A 27,777-nucleotide genomic window follows, 5' to 3' on the forward strand; every position below is an offset into this window, starting at 1 on the left:
CCGAGAGCCACACAACACCTTTCTAATACATTTTCAACAGACGTCCTCTTCCCTACCAACATATCTGATAGTTTGAGGGAAACCTTATCCCTCGCGACAGGCGCAGCTGCGCATGCGCAAGGCGGGAGCACCTAACTTCTTTCCGGTGTGTCCAGGTGACAAGGAATTTTTTCGTTTGATACACCTTAACATGTGATTACCGTTCCACACTTTACAAGTCACACTAGATCATCACAAGCTTCAACTACAGACAAACAGTTCGCAGTTCTACAGCAGAGAACGGAGGTATAAGAAGGTAGAAGTCTCTGGAAAGTAATTAGTTTAGAGAACGTATTGTGGGATGAGGACTCCTGTCTACAGAGGCAGACTACAGTAACGACCCGTGCAAATGTGGATGAACACCACCAAAGCACTGGAGCTAGAAGTTCCACCTCCACCAGTTCGAATCTCAGAACTACATTGGTTGTTAACTCGTCAGAACGTTATGCCCGGAATCCCACTATAATAACCCCCTCCTCTACATCATCTCTACACAGACGCGTTAGGCGAAGGATGGGGCGCCCACATGAACGACATTACAGATCAGGGACAATGGTCCACCCACGAAAAGGAGTTACACATCAACTGCCTAGAAATGAGAGTGATAAATCTAGATCCAGAAGCATGGCTAGATCGTCTGCAGCATTCGTCAGTAAAGATCTCAAAAGAGAACTCGGGTGCTTAAAAACAGCAACAGGCAGGCACGAAGTCTCAGCCTTTCTTGAAGGAGGCTACAGGTTTGTTTGCCTTGGTAGACTCAGTGAGTTTACAGGATCGAGGCAAGACACATTCAGGGCAAGTTGGATATCCCAGGAGATTACCTATCCCGGAAGAGCAAGATAGTACAGTTGATGGCCCAGTTACTTAGGTACCGCCATTCGCTATAGTTCTCTCCTCCTCGACAATTCAATGTATTATAGTTTGTTTGTTTGTTGTTTAACGCCGCACTCAGTAATATTTCAGCTATATGACGGTGGTCTGTAAATAATCGTGTTTGGACCAGACAATCCAGTGATTGATGCCATGAGGATCGATCCACGCAATTGGGATCGATGACATTCATCAACCAAGTCAGCGAGCCTTACCACCCGATCCCGTTAGTCGCCTTTTATATTACGACAAGCATAGTCGCCTTTTAACGGCAAGGATGGGTTGCTGAAGACCTATTCTATCCCGGATCCTCAAGGGGCCAATGTATTATAACCCACTTCTTGTAACTAAATTAAACTCACTCCATTCAGTTATCAGCAAACCAGCATTCCTCAGTCCATATGTACAAATTAATATCAACTTGATTTCGATACTTCACACACAGTTACAGCTAACGGAAAAGATTATCGTGCAGGTACCAGTGAGAAACACATATCAAGTATATTTTTAAAGCTATAAAATGGTCTTCTTTAATTTATGAGGTGTTTAGTTATCCTGTACAACATTTAGTTCAAACTTGTTTACTTCATTATTCAATAACCATGCGAAAATGGCCTTATTTTTGGTGTCGAGATCCTCTAGTAAAAGCAACTTGAGACATGTCAGCCCGAATTTTAATTAAACATATTTAAATTTCTTAACTTTACAATTCGGGGAATTTCCAGGTTCCTAATGTTAAAGTATCATTATTCTGATATGAAATGAAAGAGGAGAGTACAAACTATAAAAATATAAGCAATTGAGTGGGTGCTAGAGTGAGTGAGAGTCAGTGAGTCAGTCAGTCAGGGAGTCAGTCAGTGAGTAATTCAGTGAGTCAGTCAGTCAGTGAGTCATAGTCAAGTCAAAGATGTTTATTGTATCAAAGGCCATCGGCCCATATACAAGTTCAGATAAATACAGTGGGTGAGAATTTACAGATTGGGAGTCAGTCAGTGACGCAGTCAGTGAGTCAGTCAGGGAGTCAGTCAGTCAGTCGGTGACTCAGTGAGTGAGTAAGTCAGTCAGTGACTCAGTCAGTCAGTCAGTCAGGGAGTCAGTCAGCGAATGAGTCAGTCAGTAATTGTATGATTGAGTGGACAAGAAGTGTGTAGGGCCACGAGAAAGTCTCTGATAAGGCTTTACGGAAAGAAAAGCAACATAAAATAAATCAAGAATAACAAACGATTGTCATTCTACCTGTATTCATATTTACAAAAAGACGTTACTTCTTTTCCTTCTTGCAGGTATTTTATTAAAGTCTACATATCGGCACTTTTCTATACATTCATGTCCAAGCCAACTTCATGGAGGTTACATCTTGGTTGGAACAGCTACTACCATTATATCTCGAACCGAGATATATCTCGAGGGTCAAAAGAATCCACAGTCTATTGCTCCCACTTCATTTTATGATATGTTATATTTTCAATTAAAAATATATAAGTTAGCGTGATATCTTAAAAATGAACTGTACATGTACTTGTGTTTGGTCAGCACTCAAAGCATACTTCTACATTCTTTTATATTTTAGAATATAATTTGATTTAAGAGTTTAAAACGTAAAAAAATAATACGCACAAAACAATTGCTGATGGGTCTTAGACATCTGGGGGCATTCGCTGTGCAGAGTTTCGTCCTTTGGGCACGCCAGAAACCTATGGTTGTGGGTTCGAATCCCGGTTCGGCCCGATTATGTTTCTAGGTTTGTCAGCACCACACCCGTGCTCGTGGGTTTCACCAAAGTGGTAAACGTCTGAGACCTGCATCACTTCGGGCTTTCCTCCCACATTTAGCTGACGCGCCGTGATATAACTGGAATACTGTTAAAGGCGGCGTTAAACCAAACTTACTCACTCACTCACTCACTCATAGGCAAAAGATGTTATTCTAAGAAGAAGCGTCGGATTTAAAAAAAAGTTTTAAAAAACCGTCCAAGATACATGTATTGTTTGGTAAGTCTTCCATGTGATAGATTTCGAAAAGGAGTCCATTGAAGGTCATTTGTTGACGAGAGGAGAAATCAAAAAGAATATATTATGAAAACTGTATACCAACTTCCTGATTGATATGAGAGTAAAGGTCAGGGCATCGACAGATAAACATGAGAGTGTATGACAGATTTAAAACCTCGTGACACCTTCCATAGAGTCAAACGACAACATGGAGTCTGATCAATCTGCGACACCTTCCTCAAGAGACGGTTCGACGAATAACATTCATCTTGGCCTTACGGACCCGAAAACCACAGCACCTACCCCAATTGGCAAGGTAAACAGGAGATAATTCATCATCAGAATAGGTCTTCAGGCGACTATGCTTGTCGTAAAAGGCGACTTTGCTTGTCGTAAAAGGCGACTATGCTTGCCGTAAAAGGCGACTATGCTTGCCGTAAAAGGCGACTATGCTTGTCTTTAAAGGCGACTATGCTTGTCTTTAAAGGCGACTATGCTTGCCGTAAAAGGCGACTATGCTTGTCGTAAAAGGCGACTTTGCTTGTCGTAAAAGGCGACTATGCTTGCCGTAAAAGGCGACTATGCTTGTCTTTAAAGGCGACTATGCTTGTCTTTAAAGGCGACTATGCTTGTCTTTAAAGGCGACTATGCTTGCCGTAAAAGGCGACTATGCTTGTCTTTAAAGGCGACTATGCTTGTCTTTAAAGGCGACTATGCTTGTCGTAAAAGGCGACTATGCTTGCCGTAAAAGGCGACTATGCTTGTCGTAAAAGGCGACTATGCTTGTCTTTAAAGGCGACTATGCTTGCCGTAAAAGGCGACTATGCTTGTCGACAAAAGGCGACAAACGGGATCGAGTGGTCAGACTCGCTGACTTCGTTGATGCATGTCATCGTATCCCAATTGCGTGGATCGATGCTCATGATGTCGATCACTCGATTATTTTACAGAACGCCGTCATATAGCTGGAACATTGCTAAGTGCGGCGTTAAGCAACAAACAAACAAAAATAATCATCAGTAATAGATCAAAATGGGTGTGATCCCTTCTCTCTTTCATCATTGGTTAGGAATCTGGTTCTAAGACAAGAAGTCTGTCATTGAATCTTTAATGAACCTTTTTTTATGATTAGATTTTTTTTTAAGTAAACAAACTTTGGGAGATGATCAGACACCATCTGGATATAACAAATACTGTCATTTATCATGTTGTGACTGACATTGCGTAAAAGTAACTTGTAGGCTCTCACAAATTCGTTGGTAAACTGTGGAGCGTCTGTCAGATAGCAAAACATATCTGTGAAAGTTATCTCTGGGCATGTCGGATCATCAACACAGACATTTCGCAAACAATACGGGTCAGTCAAAGTACAAGTGTGCGATGCTTCAGGTTTATCACGTATCTTTTGAGTGCCTCAGTGGGTATGTTAAGTACACAATCCGACTATTGTTTGCTTTCTGTGATACACCGGTTCGCATTATTACCGTTATTGTTACTTTATGTCTACCTGTGCCTGAATCAGCGTAGTTCTTGACGTCACTTCCGTCAAAATACGGATGTTTTTATACTGATATGACAAGTTGACTCTCAATATACAATAGTAGTAGTAGTTGTAGCAGTTTATTTAGTTTAGTAGTTCTAGACATTAATTAGAAGACCTTAATGCGTAGCAATTTTAGTAGTAGTAGTAGTACTAGTAGTAGTGGTAGTAGTAGTGGTAGTAGTAGTAGTGGTAGTAGTAGTGGTTGTCAGGGTTGTTGATTATTCGTTTGTTGTGTATTCTTCCATGACATTGAAGAATGCTTGATTTTGATTAGTTAAAAAGAGGTATCCTTTATTCCCACTGAAATCTCTTTTAAATTAGGCCTTTTCACACACAAAACATCATGCTTAGGAATACATCGATAGCATACATATCTATTCACAGCAAATGCCTCCGATAACCCATCAGAACAGGAGTCATCATCATCATCATCATTTATTGTATTCTGGCCATAGGCCCATATACATACGTGGAGTCCATACCGTATTCCCTCTACTGCACGACCCGTGAAGATCCGGATTAGAATAGGTCTTCAGGAATCCATGCTTGCCGTAATAGGCGACTATGCTTGTTGCAAGATTATTTATAGACGGCCCTCATTTTAGCTGAAATATTGCCGAGTGAGACATTAAACAACAACAAGGAAGGGTTCAGTAAAACATTTTTAGCCTGGACTCAGGAGGGGAAATATTTTTTAACTGAAAATAATGTAATTATCCTTGTTATTTTTAACAAATAAATCGATGATGAACAACTATAATTGTGAAATGTCATTTATTGTAGTTAAATTAACATTCAGTTTCAACCTTTCAACAATTTTATATTTCCATTTAAAAAGTATATGTTTCTTCTCACGAAAAAGGCTTTGCAAAAGAATTTTTGTAGCTTTTAGGGTACTTTTTCTCCTTAAAAAAGATATTCTGAAGTGTTTATTTCTCTATAATGGGCCTCACAGTACAAAAAGAGAAACACATGGAACACATTTTCCCATGAAGAAAATCTGTACTTATATTATATCCAGTTACGAAAATGCTAAGTTTGTATTTTGTTTCCTGGGTAGTAAAAAAAGGCACATTTATGGTTCCAGCAGGGATGCAGGGGTTCCCATCCCACCTCCTTGAAGCATATTTCTATAACATGTGAGAATATGTAACTTGACCAGTTGGGGATAAAATTTCAGCAAAAAGTATTTTTCTTCTATGTTTCATTTAGAAGATGGCATGATAAACATGTGACGTAGTTCTATGGGCAGACACTGCGGTGTAGGTACTGCGCCGTTATCAAGCAAGTGACTTGTTCCAAACTTGTTAAACAGGTCAACCAAACACAATTGATATGTGATTTGTTTTCATCTGGCATGCTCTATGAAAGGTCTGCGTCCCCCTTTTCTTAAACGCTATATCTCTGCCTGTGTTTTACAACCATGACAACAGAGCAACTCTAATAATTTCATTTTTTCTGATTTTAGATTAAGACAATTGCAGTCTTGCATAAAAAAGAATCGGTATTTCTGGCTGTGTCTTTTAAAGCTGCACACTCCCATTCAGGCAATATCTATGCTTGTGTTTAACGACAGAGGAACTACCGAATTACCGGTATTTCCTGTTTTCTGATTTAAGATAAAGACATTTGCTCGCCTTGATCGAAAAGAACGGTTCTTTCTGCTTGTGTCGACTATCAACATCTTGGTGGCGGTTGGACTGACCATCTACAGTCTGGTAGTGGTCCTCAAAACTGACCCGGAGTCATCAGATTTCACCTTCACTATACTTCTACTTATCAATGCTGGTAATAAACATTCTTTCATGAATTAAAAAAAAGCCTCAATTCTGTTTTGTAAACCAGAGGTTTCAAATCACAATAATTACCTCTGACTGAAAAAAATACTTTCAAATATGCTTCCTGAAAATCATTGTGTATTAGCTGTTGACCCATAAGTTATTTAATTCATATTTGTTTTTATAAGTAGTGCGTGAAGTGATTAAGTGGAACCATTTTCATTACAAATATGCCTCTGTTCACCCAGCAGTGAATGGGTAACTGGTAGGATGAGATGGCAGTTTGACACTTGACTTTCTAGCGCCTCACGGGCAGCTAGTTGTATGAACCCAAGGAAGCTGAGAATTAAGTCGAATGCACAGTGATCTATTGACCGGGGGCAATAATGTAGCGCTTTCATCGTGCTTTAGGGTGTGGATTTGTTGCATTATTAATATGCAAATTATTATATCATTATCATCATGTTTACGCGTTTACCGTTGGGCTGCGTACAATAATGAAGAAAATAAACACAGTTTTTAAAAGACAAAGGATTCATTTTTTTAACTGGCTAAGGCATCATATTGATTTGGGTTTTACTACAACAGAAATGAGAATGCTACTTCTGAAAAAAATCTTCTCTGAAAAACATATTCTCTCCCTGTAGCCGTGGAAACCAAAGCTTTAATTTCTTAGTGTCGAAATGTGCAAATGCTCTTTTTACACAAGCCTACTTGGAGAGACTGAGAAAAGTACCAATAAAAGTCGGATTTGCATATTTTTGTGCTAATTTTCCCCTGCATGCATTTTCCTGTAACAATCTTTAAAAACGTTGCAAAGAAAGTAAAAAGAAGGGCGAGGCTTTATATACCACGGCACACATAGCAACAGGTTCAGATAACTTTTGGTAAGGTCAAGCATCATCTGAAACGTCTTTTAGATGTATTTTCCACTGACCTGCAAATCCGTAAACCAGAAAATAAAGGAAATCTGGTCTCTCTATTATTTGAAAGTTTGCAAAATCACAATTTCTGTGTCATGACCAAACATCCCCAAGTTTTGTTTTCATGTTCAGGTTTCTGCATCTTCTACGTCGTCCATGGTTTGTTTCGTGAGCGTGTCTACGAGATATACGCACTGATGGCGGCCATGTTTGTTGTCACCATGTACTGTGTGTTGGAGTTTGGTGTTAATGAAGAAGGGAGAACAACCATCAAACTGGTAAATCTACACTTTTATGTTTTATTTTTGACAGATTTGGGGTTTACTTAATAGCTTGGAGGGTCGAAATAAGAATGCATTTGTGTAGGTGAATAATTATGCATTTTATTTGCATAGGTTGGTTGATTTACCGGTACAAGAACAAGTGAATGCTATTTCCGAGTAAGGTGCCGGATGTTTATTTTGGCACTGACATCTGTATCTTGTATCTGAGAAGGCTTTGTTCACTCCCCCGTGAAGATCCGGGATAGAATTGACCCATGCTTGACTTGACAGGAAACTAACGGGATCGCATGGTCAGACATAGTGATTTGGTTGATGCATTTCATCGAAGATCAATACTCATGATGTCTTATGAGTGAATTGTTTTGTCCAGTCGCGATTATTTACGTCATACATCTTGAATACTTCTGAGTGTTGTGTTAAACAACAAATAAACATGTCTTGGAACTATTTGTTTTGCTTCATTTAAGTATTACATTTTTTTAAGGTAGTATGCCAACTAGGAACGATGTCACAATCAGTACTTGTGAAATAGCTCTTCCTTGACTTTGGTACATACCCAATTCTAGTCAATCAGAGGTTTCAAATCCACTAATAACCTCTGAAACAGTCGATTGATATTTATAGAAAGTTCATCATTCACACTCGTGTTTGGTAGGCACTTTCAAATAGTGATATCAAGAATTTGAAGTTATATAATGCAACTTTGCAGTTCAAACACCATGCAAAGTATGTATGACAAAACAATTGGGGCAGAATACATGGTAGAAATCATGTAAGAGAGTGTATTGCAAATTTGAGAGTCAACACAGAGTTTGCGATTTGTCAATAACTCTAACTTTATTATCACATTGTGACATCATGATGGTGGTATACTCTGTCCAGTCCGCGGAAATGTAGAGAATGTACACAGGAAAAAGATAATAATATTCACTATAGCTTTAGTGCATCAAGAGCAGTTACTGTGTCTGTTACGTGCATTTCATCCACTCATCACGACCACTGTACACACGAACATTGATTCAGTCCTGGCTCTGAAGTAATTATGTAAACGTAAAGTACACTGAACCATTTCATTACTTTACAGGACCCTTAAATTACCTGCAAGGGCCCTTAAAATTAATTATTGGGGGTCCCCTGGACCCACTCTATGTTTGTCAATAATGCAACAAAAGCATGCAAGGTTCACTTCATGTTCGTTTTGTAGAAACACTAAGAATAATGCTTTTTACCGATTTAACATGTGTTAGTCTACACAGTGACTGTGAGTGAGTGAGTTGGGTTTAACGCCGCTTTTAACAGTATACCAGTTATATCACGGTCTGTCACATTAATGTGGGAGTGTGGGAGGAAAGCCCGAAGTGATGCAGGTCTCAGACGTTTAACACTTCGGTGAAACCCACGAGCACGGTTATGGGGGGTGACAAACCTAGAAACATAATTGGGGCGAACCGGGATTCGAACCCACAATCATAGGTTTCTGGCGTACCCAAGGGACATAACTCTGCACTGCGAATCGCGGCGCCTTAGACAACTGGGCCACCCGTGCCCCCCACAATGACTGTGAAGTTTCCCAATGACATTTATCAAATATGCAGTAATCACTTGTGCTTTGTACAAACACTATAGTTCTGAAATGCAGTCGTGTAATTTCAATGGATTTTTCATTTGTTCAACGTGTATTTTAAATTAATAATATGTAATACACAGATTGTTCCATGAGTTCAAGAAAGCTTGGTTTCGCTTCTGAACATTATATAATTAACATGAACCTGACATCTCTCAGACGCATTTCCCACCCTCTAACGCCATCTATATATCCCAGAACATCCCAAATGGTATCACACAACATGTTCAGAAGTATCAGTGGAAACCACTGTACCCTATCCAAGTGTAGTGTAGGTTCAGGCCAAATAGCTGGTTTAGAACATCATCACTGAAAGTTAGCTTCTCTTCCTTTGGTAAATGTTATAGTAAAATTGTGTTTTATTTTCAGGTCCGTATGATCTTAGCAATCGTCTTCACCCCGCCAAACTATGCACTGGGCTACTTTGTTGCAAAGGCTTTTGGATATGTGAGGTTTGAAACAGTTGCAGCTTCAGCACACCTAAATCGTAAGTATCAGCCTTCGGTTTCAGATCGTTACCATAAACGAAAATAATAACCTGTAAATTTGTATTTGGAATATTTGAATCAGACATGATAGTTACAAATCAATGGCAAGGGTCCTTGTCATTATCCTAATGTTGAATGTTCAAGGTTGAGAGGGTCACATGATTTAAATACTACAAGAGCAAACCTAAATGAACCCATGGCCCCTTTAATTCGATCACTGGTGGTGACTTGCATGACTTATGTAATTTATGGTGTTCATGTTGACTATACTTGCTGTTTGTTTTTCAGAGCTCTACAGACAGGCAGACATATTTTCCTGTCTTTTAAAGTTTGACTGTCAGGCGTCGGTAAAACGTTTTTCATCAAGTATAGAATGCGTTTATTGATGACGAACACATATGAGGGGCTGCCTGTACCCTTTTAGTACCCTGGTTTCGGGGATCTATTTAGAGGGTTTTCGGGACTCAGCCGTGTGGTTTCGCGGGACGCAAGTAAAATAGTATTTGAAAGACATATTTAACATTTGAAAAAAAAGTAATGGTGTTCGCCAAAATAATCCTTTATACATTTAAATTCATATTTTCAGTAACGTAACTTCAAATCGCAAGTGTTTTAGTTTTAAGTAATATTCAGGAGTCAGGTTTGAGCAATAAGAGAAACATTACATAGTATTCAGGATTCAGGAGAGGGCGGGGTTGGCATTCTCATACGATCTCATGTTTTTCCTGAGCTTTAACTAACATGTACCTTGCACTGATTTGACCCAGATTAAATCTTTAGGTAACACTGTATCATTTTCTCGTAAATTCGGGTCTTGATGGGGAGTGGTCGTTGGTCAGTAGTCAGTACAATTTGGTGCCTTAGTCAAAGTCAGTGGTCAATATATTTTCGGTTTAGTCAGTATGATGTTGTGATTGGTCTCGGTATCAGATAGTCAGTAAAACTGTAGCACACCGGAATGTAAAATGCGAAAGCATCTCTGTGGAAATGTGGATCATCAGTCTGTTTAATTAAACATGCGGACAGCTGATTCTGTTTTATTTCTGCAATTTCTGTTTTGCAAATTCCAAAAACTGACTTTTTGTGTCGTTAGATGTGGTTAAATATGATTTCTACGAGATTTTAGAACGATTATGAAACATAAAAAGCTAATTATAAAGGGGTTGTTTTACGCTAAATCATATACCCCTTCAGGACCCTCCCTATTGGCATAATTTGATTAGACAACATCCGAAACATCCTGATTCATTGTTCCTTTCAACAATGTTCAACAATTAGATAATGCATAATCTTGCGTTGTGTTTTTACTTTTGGTGCACATACTTACATTATCTTTACTTATCCTATCTCACACATTGCAATTAGTCTTTTTCTACGAACAGAAGGCGGAAAAACGTGCTCGCGAATGCAACCGTTCGCAGGTTGAAACACCTCACCCGAACGCAGTACACCCGTAAGGCACGAACCTTCAGTCGCTGAGTGTTCAAGACTTGTGGTTTTACTCCTGGTTAAACTTGGATTACCATGCTGTTTATCAACGTGTCTTTGCCGCTAGATCTACGTGGTTGTTGTACCATAGACACACACGGTAGTTACGCAATGCTTCAGTTCATCAATTTTGCAGTGGGTCTATTATCTACCGTGCCCGAAGTGGTTGATATACCACCTACCATTCGACAATGTCTGGCGATCAGTCTGACGTTTCACCCATCGCCGCCTTTGACATATCAGTAGAAAAGATAGTCCTACCTCGTACACCACTTTCTGTCACAAAGGACATTACATCATCGGCTGAGGAGACAGGTAGGTACGTATGCGCCGTGCCTTCTCCCTCTTTTGGTACTTATAACCGTCAAAGGTTCTATGAGCTACTCTATCCAGAGGCTGTTCCCATTCCCGACGAGAATGGTTCCCAGTCACATTCTTCACGGATCCGCAGTGAACGTCCGCCATCATCCCTTGCGCCGTGCTCCTCCACAAGACGCCTCTGGAAAGCTCCTTAGAACCTTCCACATCTCAACCTCCAGAATGAGTCCTTTAATGCGCCCACCTATCTTGGTCATACTTTCCCTGTCCGATCACTGTGGTATTTGAAGGCTCCATGAGTAGATGAGACCGCCTCCGTGGTCTCATGGTAAAGCGTCCGCTTAATACTTAAAGACGTTAAAGGCTAATTATAAAGGTTCTTATGTGATTGCAGCTCTCGAACATCCCACATTTCGCGAGTCCCGATTTGCTATCACAGTGGAATTGCAGCAACATGATCTTGCTAATGCCGTGCGACACGTGAAGATTCCGGGGTGGAATAGGTCTTCAGCAACCCATACTTGCCGTAAAAGGCGACTATGCTTGTCGTAAAAGGCGAATGCTAATGCTGTGCCTTTCATGGCGAGTGCTACCTGTACGTGCAGTCTGCACCAGCGGCAGGAACAACTTTGACGTCGGGGATACATCACTCAGTCGGAAATGGATTCAGAGTGCCCTCTTCAAATTTTGAAGCAGCTGTGATCAGCTCCCATACTCTTCAATGATGTACAGAAGGAAGTCGATGATGCAAGTGTTACAGTTAACTGCCAAACATTTCTTCCTATCATGCCTCAGGCTGAGGTCATCCCCACTTCCCAGAGCTTATTCCGTGCCTCCACTAGGACTGATTACAGATCCCGTTTTGACCAATCCTGTACAAGAGCCTGAAACCCTGGACAGCATTCCCAGGCTTCCACGCCCAAGTATTGTCTTTCGAGTGACCCCCACCAGAAGATTACAGAAGACTTTGCCCCACTGGACCATCCTGAGCGACCAGTATGTCACAACTGACCCAGAAGAGGGGTATCGGCTTCCCATAACAGAACCACTGCCGCTGGCGTCATCGCCACTTGTCATCCTAAATTTTCCCTGCCAGTCTGCTGATTGTCCAAGTTCTCTTTACCAAAATCACAAAGCCTGTCGTCTCCTACCTCCATTTGAGGCATACCTGGTAGATTGAATGCAGAACCATGCCAAGCGGGATGTACTTCTACATCAGTTGTTCTTTACCGGATGCCCTCTCCTCTGCCTAGTTTAGCTAGTCAACAAGGCAAGGTCTGATTTTCATTGGGGCAGTCTTCCTTAAAGCCAACAACCACATTCTTTTCCAACCAGAAAGGGGCCAAACACTAGTCGTGTAAAGTCTGCACCAGCGGCAGGAACGTATCGATCTTCTCGCTTTGGCACAGGCACTCATGGTATGGTCGTCTCCAACCACGACCACTCTAGCATTTCCTCCAGCTGTTCAGCAGTCAAACCGCCACTTCCTCCTACCTAATCGCGCACCTCATCTTCACCCGTTCCTCGCCTGTGCACACGGCCATTTAACGTCTGCAATAGCATCTCCGTGACGACGTGTATCGCCAATGACCATGTTGTCATGGATGCCTCTCAACAGGGCTGTGCCCAACTTCCAGACCTGCATGTAGTCAGACGACCACTGTTTTTGGCACATCAACCATATCAAGTTTGAGGCCGTTATTCTGGCCATATCTCACTGGGGAATAATTTCACTCCTTCAGAATTCTTGCCTTATGATCATCATGGACAACACCACAGTGGTATAGCAGATCAGGGATTCACAAGGTCATAGTCTCTGTTTCATCAAACATTCAGCCTGTTTCGTCTCGTCAACATGATCCAGATCACAGTTCTAGCACGTCACATTCACGCACAATCATCAGTCATCAACTGGTGGATTCTTTCGCCTCCAGGTTCAACAACCCCAAGACGTGCTTTTCATACCAAGGGAGGTCTGCATTCTCTCCTTCAGCGCTTCTACCTCTCATCCTAGGAAAGATTCAGTAGACTCGAACTCTAGGACTAATACTTATGGTAGCGCTCTTTGGGCCCGGTACAACTGTGGTTATCACGCCCTTCTCGACGTAGCCATGTCTCCTGTTTCTGACTTCAAGTGTGGAGAAGTCTCCTTCTTCACCCTCAAATTCGACAGTGTCGTCCGACCCGACATGCGTTCTACCTACACGTTTGGCTCATATTCAGAAATCACTGAGTTGTAAGGGTTATTCGTCATGTGTTGCTTATTAGTTCTTGACATGATAACTTTATGGTGTGAAATTATCTTCGTTTGCAAAATACTGTGACAACAACATATTTCCCTGCAATGTACATGCTCTAGATTGCAGAGGACGCCCTCAGTGGTCTAGTCGATTGAGCATCTCTCCGGAGAGCGACTCGATCCATGGCCGCGTCAAACAGACGTTAACAGATGGTACTTGTTGTTACCCTGCCTGGCGCTCGGCATTAAGAGCTCTAAACAAGGACTGTTCGGCTCGGAGTCAGTATACTGTGTCTGAGTGGCATAGTCATGTTTAACTGAAGCATGGTATCTCAGTGGGCTAGCATTGTAAAAACAGGATTAGTCCGAACCTGTACAAGCCACACACACATACACACACACACCTCCTCCTCAATTCTAATACTTATATGCCATATTGTTGTGACATTGGTATCGAGGAAAGTGAGTGAGTGATGTTTTCTTAACTTATGCTTTTTTAATTTCATTATCTCATCGGGGCGGTCGGGTAGCCTAGTGGTTAAAGCGTTCGCTCATCACGCCGAAGACCCGGGTTCGGTTCCCGACATGGGTACAATGTGTGAAGCCCATTTCTGGTGTCCCCCGCCGTGATATTGCTGGAATATTGCTAAAAGCGGCGTAAAACCATACTCACTCACTCATTATCTAATCATAAATAAGTCCAAACAAGTACAAACAGCCACACACACACGTACATGCACGTCGCTTTATTAGTGCAATAATTTTGAATGTGACTTTAAACGCCTTTTCGCCTTATTATGACACACTCACGGGGTGTTGCATCTTCATCCCAGGAAGGACTTTCTGGTCACCCTGACCGCATGTTTACTGTTGCACTACTTTCATTGATCGTTGGATTTGAAAATCAGCAGGAACTCATGCTTTATTTAAACTGTCACCGGCTATCTCCCTCACAACTGTCGCCTTTTGGCTCTATTCTACATTCCTCTTGGCTTTACCAACTTCCGGATGTAAAAACTTCCAGTACTTGCAATACGCATGAGACGTGTGCACTCGCACCAACATTGACTCTTCGTCGTCATTGCTCTGGCTCTAGTATCAGGGAGGGATGCCTCTGCCTGTCTGAGATTGTATTTGCGAGTCACATCCTCTGTGATGTCTCCTTCGAAGACGTTACTGGTCTTCACCATTTTGGACTGGGGGTTTTCTTGTTGCGAAGTCGCGTTTGCGAGCAAAGTTTCCACTTTTTGGTAGAAAGAAGAGACAAAATGCGATCTGTGAGACAGGAAAATTATTTAATATTAAATTGAATATATTTTTTTATTTACATTTCTAGATATCCTTTATGATCCTGGTATTGAAGAATGGTACCGACATCACGGTGCTGGAACAGGTCAATCTGGGCCTGGGGATACCATACACACTGGTGTGGTCAGTACTTGGCTGGTTTGTGGTGAGTGTGCATGTACAAACACGTGTAATGAGTTGTCACTGCAGCCAAGTGTGTGTGTGTGTGTGTGGGGGGGGGGGGGGGGGGGGCGTTGGGGAAGGGGTGGAACTACATGTGATAAGACCAATATGCTTTAAGAACCTTGTGCCATCAGTCCAATATGCCAATCAATATGCAAAGCGAAAAGTACTGTATATCCCAAGCACATTATTATTTAAACCATCCAGAATATGTCCAGTGAACAATGTATTTTGGGGGTTGAAGCTGAGGAATTTTTTTTTTTAAATCCTAGCCCGGTACGATGTGAGAAGACATTTTTTTGTATTTGACCAGAATGGTGAAGGTCTTAAATGAACTTGGGCTTACCTCCCACATTTTACTGAGAGCGTGATATAACTAAAATGCTGTTCAGGTCAATGGAGGTAATACATTTTCACTGAATGTCCATGTATCATGAGTTATTGGATCAATACCAGTACAAAACTACATCTCTCCTGAGACACAGACCAGTCTGGTTTGGACAACATTGTGTGCGAGATTCTCTCAAGAGTTACCCTCCTTGGTCATCAGTCCATAGTTTATCATACCCCCGACCTAAAAGGGCAGGGGTATATGGTTATACCAAGGAAGTCCTTCCGTTCCTGCTTCTGAGGACATTTGTTTGTGGTATCTATGACTTGAAAACTACAACATAGTTTCTTTTCAAAATTGGTGAACATCTATATGAGAGGTATAATGCGAAGTTGGATTTCAATATGTGGATTTTCTGAATAAATACAGCTTTTTGTCATTTCTTAATTTAGATTTTATTACTGAAATATTTGTCCGACCTCTAACTTGAAAACTTCTTCATGGTTTCTTTTCCAATTAGGGGTACAGTTTCTATACCAGTAGGAAAGGTGCAGTGCAAAGTTGGATTTTGATAAGCAGGTTTCCTGCGGGGAAAAAAACACTTTTTTATGTTTTGAACCTAGAAATATGTTGGAATCGAAGTCGGGGTATCAGTAAGCCTGTCTCACGTTTTGTCTTGCTTCATATAATATAAGCTTGAGTTTTGTTGCAATGGTTCCAGTTGAAGGTAAAAGCATGGGTTTACCTGGGCCTATCTTTTGGTAAGTCATTGGGACTTTCAGTACCAATTTCTGAGGTCATAGCTATGCAAGGGTGACCACATTACCAACAAGAAGTAAAATTTATAACACATGTCACACTATCAAAAAGCACTGCAGTTGTATTTGTCGTATGAAAAAGTCTTTGTTAGGTTCATATTATTATTCAAGAATGGTTACAATCTTGAACGACGTTCAATATGGCCGATCGCCAGCTAGCACGTGCAATACTTCGTAGGTGATGCACCTTGCACGTGACGCACTTCGCACGTGAAGCAAACAGAGTTACTTCCCCTAGACCTCTGCATAGCAAATACACCACACTCTTCCTTCCTTCAGTTGTATGTTCCATCATTATACTAGTGGTATAATAAAATAATTTAGCTGAAACTTCTCCAATGAGGCCGAACTTACCGTCGATTCGGGAAAACACTGAAGTATGGAAAATACTGAAAGCGGAGGAGTAGAATTGCAGCCTACTGATAGAAACGTATTTTCGTATGGGTCAAAAGATCCGTTGCAGATTAAAGGAACTTTATCTACTGATGATGCATATGCTGATAGATGCATAACTGCAGAACCGTCATCAATCTCAATCAATGAGACAATTATCATTAAGTGTCAGAAAAAAAGTTGACGAGAAACGTAAAGAACTTGAACAAGTTGATGTAATTGAAACTGTCATAGGACCTACTCCATGAGTTTCACTCCCAAACTAGGGAAGGATATGCGTGGACATGAAAAGGGTTAACAGAGTGGGTATTCGTAAAAGTCAACCCATACCAACAGTTGAAGATATTACTCATGACATGAATGGTGCTACAAGATTCACCAAATCGACCTTGAACCTGAGTCACATGTTATCATGACCTTCTCAGCTCACAAAGGACTATCCCATGACAAAAGACTGATGTTCGGGATTTCATCTGCTCCAGAAAGTAGTTGTACTGAACATGATCAAGAAAGCAGGGTGGACACAAGACAAGTCAAAATAAAAGTTTGGCATGGACAAGCTAGTCTTAACAGGGCACACGTCTTCCATAACATGGCATTACAGCGAAAGCAATATTGACGTCATGGTAAATGTCAAAGAACTTACAACACCGCCTAAAGTTAGAAGTTTCTTAGGTCTTGTACACGACTGTGTTAGGTTCATTCCTGATCTGGCAACTATATCAGAACCGATGGGACGACTTACTCGTTCAACTAGAGAATAGCACTGGGGAAAGCAACAGCAAAACTCGATTCAGGTAAATGACTAGTTATGGTGTACTACAAAAACGACGCTATGTCAAGAATATTGTTGATGCGAGTCCAGTTTGAAGCCATCCTAATTCAGAAACAGGTAGAGGCTGGAAGCTTTTACCAAGTAGCATATGCGAGTAGAGAACACTCGTAGATAAAAGATATTCTCAAACCGAGTAAGAAGCAACAGCATTAGTTTGGGGACGTGAGCGAGCTCAAAAGTACATGTATAGAATAAAGGTTGAGCTTGAAACTGACCACAAGCCATTAGAGGTCATTATTTTCATTTGTCAAAACCACCAGCAAGTACTGAGCGATGGGTTTTGACACTACGTCTTTACGTCTTCACAAAATGCAGCAGGTACCTTATCAAAATTACCGCAAGAAATTTACAAAGTAAGACACAATGTACATATACAACACAACACTCTGTGTTATTTACATGAATCTTAGGTGAAGGTTAAACGACTTTACAGTTTTTATGTGAGTTACACTGTAAGGAAGTTTCTACTCTGTCCCAAGCTTCGCAGAGAACTGAAGAGGTGGACCTGGGTGCTTGCTGGGGCCGGTGTTGCCAAGCCTGCTTACTACGTGTATAAACTTATTAAAGTGAGTAATGAATATATGGAATTACTACATTAAATATCTCAGGTAATTATAACTTCGTTGTTGTGTGTGTGTGTGGGAGGGGTGGGGGAGGAGGACATAAACACTTTTTAATATGTTTTTAATATTTTAAATGCTGCTCATCATTGGGGAGCACCATCATGGAACTTTTTGTTATCCTTGGCACAACTTGGTAGTCACAGGCTAGTGGAACAGTATGAATTATGAGTGAATATAGCTTTATGCCGCTTTTAGCAATATTCCAGCAACGAAAGGGACACCAGCAATGGGCTTCACTCATTGTACCCATGTGGGGAATCGAACCCGTGTCTTTGGCGTGACGAACGAAGGCTTCACCGCCGCCCCGTATGAATTATGAAGGCTATGTTTGTGGTGTTGACATTACTTATATGTGCAGTTGTGAAGGTAGACTGGTTAATTGCTAAGTGATGTATAGATAGTATATTGTAATATGAGGCTGGTGATACTTTGATACTGCAAGGGCAGTATTACATTAGAAATAAATACATTTGCCATATGAATGAAGAAATCATTGATTATTTGATCTTGTGATCTATTTATTGTCAATAATCCTCATGAAGATATGCTTGGGAAAGCCTTTGTCATTTGAATAATTTTATCTGAACCACTGCAAATTTTGGTTGAGGCAATAGGATTAGTGTTAATTAGCCACATAATACTATAACGATGCATTGATAACAGTTGATAGCAGTTATTAAAGGGCAAGTTCACACGGAAATTAACCTATTTTTCTTGTACTTTTTCCACATTAAAAGTGTTAACCTAGAAGTGCCATAGACAAAAATATAAAAATATCACAATTAATTAACATATTTTTCGCATTAAAACGATTTATATTTTTCACATTTACCAAGTGTTCTATTTCCATAACAAAAACACCATGGCTTATGCCCCTTGCAATATGACGTCATTGGTGCCAATTGATAAACATTATGACGTCATCATGCTTTGTTAGAGCCGCTTCACGTGGTGTAGGTCTAGGTGTGTGATTCTAGCGTCTCAGATGCCAGCCAGCATAGTGTTATGCTGAGTCACCACTGCGCCGGAGTGTGTCGTAGGCCATGTTGTTTTACCGCAAACTGGTACTTGATATCTTTTGCGTTGAGAATAGACAGGGACCCAGTTGAATTGGCACCAATTACGTCATAATCTAAGGGGGATAACTCAGGCCTGTTTAGCTCGAAAAACGAAGGCCTCATAACGGCATATCATTTTCACACTATTGTGAGCTTCCTACTTTCACTGTGAAAAAAATGAGTGTATATTTTCAAACACAGATACTAATTAATTCTAAAATTGCGTTATGTTTAGAAAAAGAAAGAAAGTGATTTTTGCGTGTACACTTCCCCTTTAACGATGATGGTGGTGGTGATAGTGGTATGTTGAAGATAGTTACTGCTGCTACTGCTGATTGTAGTTCTTATCAATTTCCCCTCAGATGTACGCACACTTGACGGATGACACTGATTCTTACAGCATCACCATCGTGTGGTCCCGCCTTGCTGCAGGTAACTCGCACTCTCGCCGTAGTTGGCAGTGGTCTCGGAAGCAGCATTGTACGTTATTGTTTGGTGAAAGACTGGGAAGCATCTATTGGTGACTCGTCAAACTGTTGAGAAACATATTTCCGGGAATATAACATAGTGCTAAGCTTTACTTTAATTATTAATATGTATATTAGTAAAAGTAGCAATTGAATTAAGAAGATATAATAATGTGTTAATAATAATTTTACCTCAATCATTACAAATTTGGGTTTATGTAATTAAACGAGTGTCAGTCAGCCACTGTCTATAGTAATAAGGAATTGAAATATGATTACAGTTAGCAGTTACTGAATGAAAAAATATGAGATGATGATGATGATGACGACGACGACGACGACGACGACGCCGAGGATGATGATGATGATGATGACGACGACGACGATCTCTCACTGTCTGTTTCTTGTTTCAGGAGCTATTGCCCTGATTTCCTGGTTCATCCTGATAGCTCATCTCGACATTGTACAACGAAACTTTGGAAAAGGACTCAAAGAAAAGGTAAATATTGAATCTTCTCGTTCATGATCTTAAACAGGTTGTAATTTATCTGTTGTAATTCACCCATATGAACCAGGTGAGCTTATAGGAATCTTCATTTTCCACCAAGAAGTACACATATCCATTTTAAAGATAAAAGATTTTTGACTTTACAGTTGGTTGACAAATAGTGTGTGGCTCCAAACTCGCTGAAGGTAACATAGTGAATGAAAAATAACAGTGGAGTACTTGTCGGGATATTGAGTTTTCTGTTTGTTGTCGACATGAGGAATTAGGAATGACAAGAGCCAAAAAACAACTTTTTTTCATAAACTTGCACTAATTACAGCAAAAGTGGCTTATTGATTATTTTGATAATACCTTCGGAAAACGAATGTCACACACACACACAAACATACATGTACACACACTCACTCACACAGACACATACACAAACACAGAAACACACACACACACACACAAACAAACACAATCACACACACACACAAACACAGAATTATGTTGTATCATCTAACCTTATTCTGCTTGTATTGTGAAGGCGCCACAATTCGGTGTGCAGAGTTGCGTCACTTGGGCACGCCGGAAACCTATATGATCATGGGTTCGAATCCCGGTTCTCAACGATTATGTTTCCAGGTTTGTCAGCACAATATCAGTGCTCGTGGGTTTCACCACACCGATAAACGTCTGACACCTGCATCACTTCGGGTTTTCCTCCAACATTAAGCTGACTCGCCGTGATATAACTGAAATGCTGTTCAAAGCGGGATTAAACCTTACTCACTCACCTACTGCTTGTCTTGTTCATGGCAAAACGTATCCTGATTCACTAACACTTCAGTCAGTTGTTACAGCTCAATGGTCCAAATTCAGGTCTGCACGATCTGGGCCCACTTGCACAAAGCGATTTTAGCGCTACGACTATTGTAAGCCTATGTTAAAGTATGGGAGTTACGATCATCTTAGCGCTAAGTTCGCTTTGTTCACGTGGGCCCTGTTGCTGGTCAGTCACTCGGTTGTGAGTTGACGGTATCCATTTTGTCTTTTAGCATTTCACACATTTTCACCAAAATTTTCACCGTGAAGGGTGCAAATGGCTTGGTGCCAATAGTAAACATAAGGAATCAATCGCCAATCCAAGATAAGGGACATGCTGAACTTTTTTCCAGATATCAAAAAAATGATGGTAAGCAGTATGAAATGTCCCTTTGCCCTCTACCCCTCCAGTACATCCAAACAAACCCAAGTCATCCCCGGTCTGTGCAGTACCTGCAGCCTGTGCACAGCTATACATACGCTCCCAAACCCTTACATTTAACAAACAAATGTATACGCACTGCATTTGCACAGTCATATTGTCATTCTCCCCGTGGGGACTCAGGGACAGTTACGGTAAATACTACTCCAGACTTAGTAAGGATTAGAATTTATGGATGAACAACTTCTTTATAATTATTACAATTAAGAGCGACGTTTTCGGTCCTCATGGAGAAGTCACTCCAGCCTTGTGTCCCTGTGGGAATTCCATGACATTCACGGTCAACAGTGCTCCAGACCCGTTTCCCTGTGGGGTTTCCGGGACAGTAACGGGCACCAGTAGCACATGTTTTCCATATGTGGATCAGGTAGAGGTCACTGGTACTCCAAGTTTTTTTTGTCAACCTGATGGCTTTCCTGAGCAGATTGGAGTGCAAGCTACCAATTCCTACAGCAAAATGATACTGAAAATGAAAGTCAGTGATACGGCTACATGACCAGCCTGTGTGGATGGTTCCACAGACCACATACCACTGGTTAACATTCAGGTATCTGGTCTAGCGGCAGTTGTGTTACACACAACATTCACTTGCTCACCTACTTTCCCTGGTGTAATCCATCATCATATCATAGGGAATGTGGTGAGGGTCCTGTCTTTCATAATAGACAGAGGAGGTCTCGTAACGTTTCCCAACCAGTGAACAGAACAGTTTTACAAATGCAAATGTATTTAAATTACACTGTGACTCCGTTTGTTTTGTCCGTTTTTGACAGTCCCCAAAGTCACCTAAAGATTCAACATTTTCACAATTTGAAATCCAAACATATATGTATGATGTTTCAGCTCAGAAAAAACTGACAATGCCCCAAGTTATATAGTTATCTACCCGTCCCCATCCCCCAAGCTGACAGAGGCAATGCTCCCCAGTAACCTGCAAATCACATTCCTACCCTCCACTCTTCCCTTTACAATATTAATGCTGGCCCTTAATATGTAAGGGGTACTGCTGCTGATGGAAGAAACACCTGTTCTGTCTGAAATATAAGCAACAAAACCTTTTCCATAATCAAAAGAAACTTCCACAAAATGCAGCGTCCATTTAACGATTCCTACTTTATCACTAGCATGTGTTTATGGACGAATCACTGTCAAATAGTTATGATACCAGGTGTTTGCGAAAAGGTGTACATCTCTTACCTCACCAATGGCATCTGTCACAAACACATGCAAAGGCAAGTTAATTGTTTACCTGAATTAACATAGCAACAAGTACAAGTAAAAATAGGGAATTGCATCAGACATCATTTTTTACTTGAAATCTTCTCTACAATACAATCGTTTAATTAGCTATTATCATACCAGTTATTACTATGATTATGATGACTCATGAAACAAGTAAATAAACAAGGAAGATGTATGAACAGCCAACACAACAATATAATCAGTAAGATAAACTTTAATTGTTTGCAGATTCAGAACGTCTACATGTACTTGTTGACAGGACGAAGGTCAAGTTGGCAATGATTCAAGTTTAACAAATTCCACGAATCCAGTTCCCATGGCAATATATTACAAGCTTTATAAAAACAAGCAGGTGTGTGATGTAGATGATGGTGCCCATGTTGCAAGTGGCCGCTACTTAGTTTGCAAGCCTCCTGCTATCCTGTTATTTTATTATTGTGTAAGAATGATCTTGAAATATATCGTTTCATAAATACTGTCGTGATATGCTACGTGTCTGTGAATTTCATTTGTGACCAACCATGCGATAAGGGACCTTATGGGTGAAAAAACTCATTTGGACTTTTCTTTTAAAACTATAGCATTTTCTGAAGACAAGTGTACAATTCACACGCTTCAATTAATATATATTACAGAGATACATGACATCACACATGGCGATCTTCACTGAAGTAAGTTGACGTCAAACGTCTCATGACATCATATTAATGTAGCACAATTGTATCCAAGCACCCCTAAGGTCCCATATCTCCTGCAGTGTCACATTTTATAATCTTGTTTGTTCATGTTTCTTAAGCTATGTACAATTACTGTGTTTTGCTTGATCGACATGCGGTTATTCATTTATGTTTTGTGTACAATGTTAAAGATTTCGCAAAAGAACTTTTGTCATTCCTGTTTTTTCTGATACATTTTAACAACCATACATGTACAAAATAACAATGTTCTGCAGATACTATTTTAATATATGTCATCAAATGTTGTTTTATGAATACGAGAATGTCCAAATATGTAACTGTTTCTTAGTTTCCGTGGCTTTCATTGAGTATCAAAGTATTGATACTTCATGAAGCAACACGATCCAACCACTCAGATATCACTATTATGTATCGAAACCCTGTGAAGATCTGGGTCAGAATTGATCTTCAGCAGCCGCTGTCTGTCCCCTGTGAAGATCTGGGAAAGAATTGGTATTCATAACCCATGCTTGTAAAAGGCGACCAACAGGATCGGGTGGTCAGGCTCGCTGATACTGTTGAAGCTTGTCAGGGTATCTCAATTGTGTAGATCGATGTTCAAGATGTAAGTCACTTGATTGTTTGGTACAGACTCGATTATCTACAGACCGCCGTCATACGTCTGGCATATTTCTGTAGTGTGGTGTAGAACAACAAAGAAACAAACATGTCTTGAAACTAAACTATTGAATTGCTTTCATTTAAATACTACCTTTTTGTCAACATGGGTACTATGCTAACTAAGAATTAAAAAGAGCCTGGATCAATAGATAATCCTTTTAACCAGAAACAACATTCACAAAACTTATGACATGTTGTCTGGAATACCTGTCTCATGACAATCAGTGTAAGGGCAATGAGACTCAATAAGATGATGTAGGTAGTAGATGATGTAGTCAGTAGATGGTGTAGGTAGTAGATGATGAAGGCAGTAGATGATGCGCTAAGCTGCTCAATAATCAGGTATTGTAACCATAATCCACTACCAACGACCCCTGATTGGGATCGATAAGTCCATGAACGTCATGTGTGTTGGCATAGCTAGTACATAGCATACTAGACGAATCTGTGTTAGGATGGCAGGTATATAGCATACTAGAAGAGTCTGTATAGCTAGTACATAGCATACTAGAAGAATCTGTGTTGGTATGGCAGGTATATAGCATGCTGGAAGAATCTGTGTTAGGATGGCAGGTATATGGCATAATAGAAGAGTCTGTATTGGCATAGCTAGTACATAGCATACTAGAAGAATCTGTGTTGGCATGGCAGGTATATAGCATGCTGGAAGAATCTGTGTTAGGATGGCAGGTATATAGCATACTAGAAGAGTCTGTATTGGCATGGCAGGTATATAGCATAATAGAAGAATATGTGTTGGCATGGCAGGTATATAGCATACTAGAAGAGTCTGTGTTAGGATGACAGGTATATAGCATACTAGAAGAGTCTGTGTTAGGATGGCAGGTATATGGCATACTAGAAGAGTCTGTATTGGCATGGCAGGTATATAGCATACTTGAAGAGTCTGTATTGGCATGGCAGGTATATAGCATACTAGAAGAGTCTATGTTGTATGACAGGTATATCGCATACTAGAAGAGTCTGTATTGGCATGGCAGGTATATAGCATACTAGAAGAGTCTATGTTGTATGACAGGTATATCGCATACTAGAAGAGTCTGTATTGGCATGGCAGGTATATAGCATACTAGAAGAGTCTATGTTGTATGACAGGTATATCGCATGCTAAAAGAGTCTGTATTGGCATGGCAGGTATATAGCATACTAGAAGAATCTGTGTTAGGATGACAGGTATATAGCATACTAGAAGAATATGTGTTGGCATGGCAGGTATATAGCATACTAGAACAATCTGTGTTAGGATGACAGGTATATAGCATACTAGAAGAGTCTGTATTGGCATGGCAGGTATATAGCATACTTGAAGAGTCTGTGTTAGGATGACAGGTATATGGCATACTAGAAGAGTCTGTATTGGCATTGCAGGTATATAGCATACTAGAAGAATCTGTGTTAGGATGACAGGTATATGGCATACTAGAAGAGTCTGTATTGGCATGGCAGGTATATAGCATACTTGAAGAGTCTGTATTGGCATGGCAGGTATATAGCATACTAGAAGAGTCTATGTTGTATGACAGGTATATCGCATACTAGAAGAGTCTGTATTGGCATGGCAGGTATATAGCATACTAGAAGAGTCTATGTTGTATGACAGGTATATCGCATACTAGAAGAGTCTGTATTGGCATGGCAGGTATATAGCATACTAGAAGAGTCTATGTTGTATGACAGGTATATCGCATACTAGAAGAGTCTGTATTGGCATGGCAGGTATATAGCATACTAGAAGAGTCTATGTTGTATGACAGGTATATCGCATACTAGAAGAGTCTGTATTGGCATGGCAGGTATATAGCATACTAGAAGAGTCTATGTTGTATGACAGGTATATCGCATACTAGAAGAGTCTGTATTGGCATGGCAGGTATATAGCATACTAGAAGAGTCTATGTTAGGATGACAGGTATATAGCATACTAGAAGAATATGTGTTGGCATGGCAGGTATATAGCATACTAGAAGAATCTGTGTTAGGATGACAGGTATATAGCATACTAGAAGAGTCTGTGTTAGGATGGCAGGTATATAGCATACTAGAAGAGTCCATGTTGGCATGGCAGGTATATAGCATACTAGAAGCGTCTGTGTTAGGATCACAGGTATATAGCATACTAGAAGAGTCTGTATTGGCATGGCAGGTATATAGCATACTAGAAGAGTCTGTGTTAGGATGGCAGGTATTAGCATACTAGAAGAGTCTGTATTGGCATTGCAGGCATATAGCATGCTGGAAGAGTCTGTGTTAGGATGGCAGGTATATAGCATACTAGAAGAGTCTGTATTGACATTGCAGGTATATAGCATACTAGAAGAGTCTGTGTTAGGATGGCAGGTATATGGCATACTAGAAGAGTCTGTATTGGCATTGCAGGTATATAGCATACTAGAAGAGTCTATGTTGTATGACAGGTATATCGCATACTGGAAGAGTCTGTATTGGCATGGCAGGTATATAGCATACTAGAAGAGTCTGTGTTAGGATGGCAGGTATATGGCATACTAGAAGAGTCTGTATTGGCATTGCAGGTATATAGCATACTAGAAGAGTCTGTGTTAGGATGGCAGGTATATGGCATACTAGAAGAGTCTGTATTGGCATGGCAGGTATATAGCATACTAGAAGAATCTGTGTTAGGATGACAGGTATATAGCATACTAGAAGAGTCTGTGTTAGGATGGCAGGTATAAAGCATACCAGAAGAGTCCATGTTGGCTTGGCAGGTATATAGCATACTAGAAGAATCTGTGTTAGGATGACAGGTATATAGCATACTAGAAGAGTCTGTGTTAGGATGGCAGGTATATAGCATACTAGAAGAGTCCATGTTGGCATGGCAGGTATATAGCATACTAGAAGAATCTGTGTTAGGATGGCAGGTATATAGCATACTAGAAGCGTCTGTGTTAGGATCACAGGTATATAGCATACTAGAAGAGTCTGTGTTAGGATGGCAGGTATATGGCATACTAGAAGAGTCTGTATTGGCATTGCAGGTATATAGCATGCTGGAAGAGTCTGTATTGGCATGGCAGGTATATAGCATACTAGAAGAGTCTGTGTTAGGATGGCAGGTATATGGCATACTAGAAGAGTCTGTATTGGCATTGCAGGTATATAGCATGCCGGAAGAGTCTGCGTTGGCATGACAGGTATATAGCATAGCGTATCCCCCTTTAAGGGTCTTGTGTCGTGCTGTGTAAATATGAAACAACATACATCAACATATTTCAGTATGGTGATAAATGTCAAAAGTTTATTTCAAACATTCAACAGTGTTTATCTGGCAAGATATGACATCTTTTAATAATTCACAAAATGGTTTTGTAATGTTAATTTGTATAGAATTATGTATATTGTATTTTTCAAAGTGTGTGTGTACATGTATTAGTTAAAGCTAGAACTTCAAAATGGTGCGTTGTCAAGTCATGAAACTAAACAAGACATGTTAAAGCAAAGGTATCAATTAAATGCTGTCAATGTCCATCTGGGGATGCTTGCCTTCACTGGAATGGAAAAGTTTTATCAACAATGTTGTGAATGTCATTGTTGCAAAATGAATTGTAATTGCTTGTGCAAAATTTCAATTATGATAGGTTTCTATTATGAAATAAAGTATTACTTTTAAACATTTCTCAAATTATGTGTAGCTACTTCTGGTAGGGTGTCGGGGAAGCCAAGTTTCAGATTTGAATAAATAAATCAAATCAATTTAATTAGATGACTTAAGCATCAAAGCATGTTTGGCCCGCTGGTGCTGGGGGCGTCAAACCAAATACTGCAATGAAAACACTTAATAAGCGTAAGGCTAGTAAT

General features: G+C 40.3%; 1 protein-coding gene across 5 annotated transcripts; it reads left to right on the forward strand.

Annotated features, from left to right (window-relative positions):
* The first annotated feature begins 3,069 nt into the window (after window positions 1–3,069).
* Window positions 3,070–27,590, forward strand: LOC124133130. Of its 5 annotated transcripts, none has more exons than XR_007222779.1 (12): window positions 3,070–3,216; window positions 6,063–6,231; window positions 7,277–7,422; window positions 9,422–9,539; window positions 9,829–9,887; window positions 14,922–15,038; window positions 17,912–17,998; window positions 19,476–19,545; window positions 19,994–20,079; window positions 21,249–21,265; window positions 22,808–26,411; window positions 26,685–27,590. XR_007222779.1 is itself a non-coding variant. In XM_046497388.2 (11 exons), the coding sequence occupies exons 1-10, from the start codon at window positions 3,109–3,111 to the stop codon at window positions 21,261–21,263; spliced, it is 975 nt and encodes a 324-aa protein (XP_046353344.2). In that variant the 5' UTR covers window positions 3,070–3,108; the 3' UTR covers window positions 21,264–21,265; window positions 22,808–27,590. The 5 variants fall into 5 exon arrangements, 1 of the variants encoding a protein (XP_046353344.2); XR_007222780.1 differs by having other exon boundaries at window positions 22,808–26,334; window positions 26,412–27,590; XR_007222781.1 differs by having other exon boundaries at window positions 22,808–26,256; window positions 26,880–27,590.
* Window positions 27,591–27,777: the final 187 nt, after the last annotated feature.

This window comes from Haliotis rufescens, unplaced genomic scaffold (assembly GCF_023055435.1).
Source record: "Haliotis rufescens isolate VD_foot unplaced genomic scaffold, xgHalRufe1.0.p SCAF_23, whole genome shotgun sequence".
Lineage (NCBI taxonomy): Eukaryota > Metazoa > Mollusca > Gastropoda > Lepetellida > Haliotidae > Haliotis > Haliotis rufescens.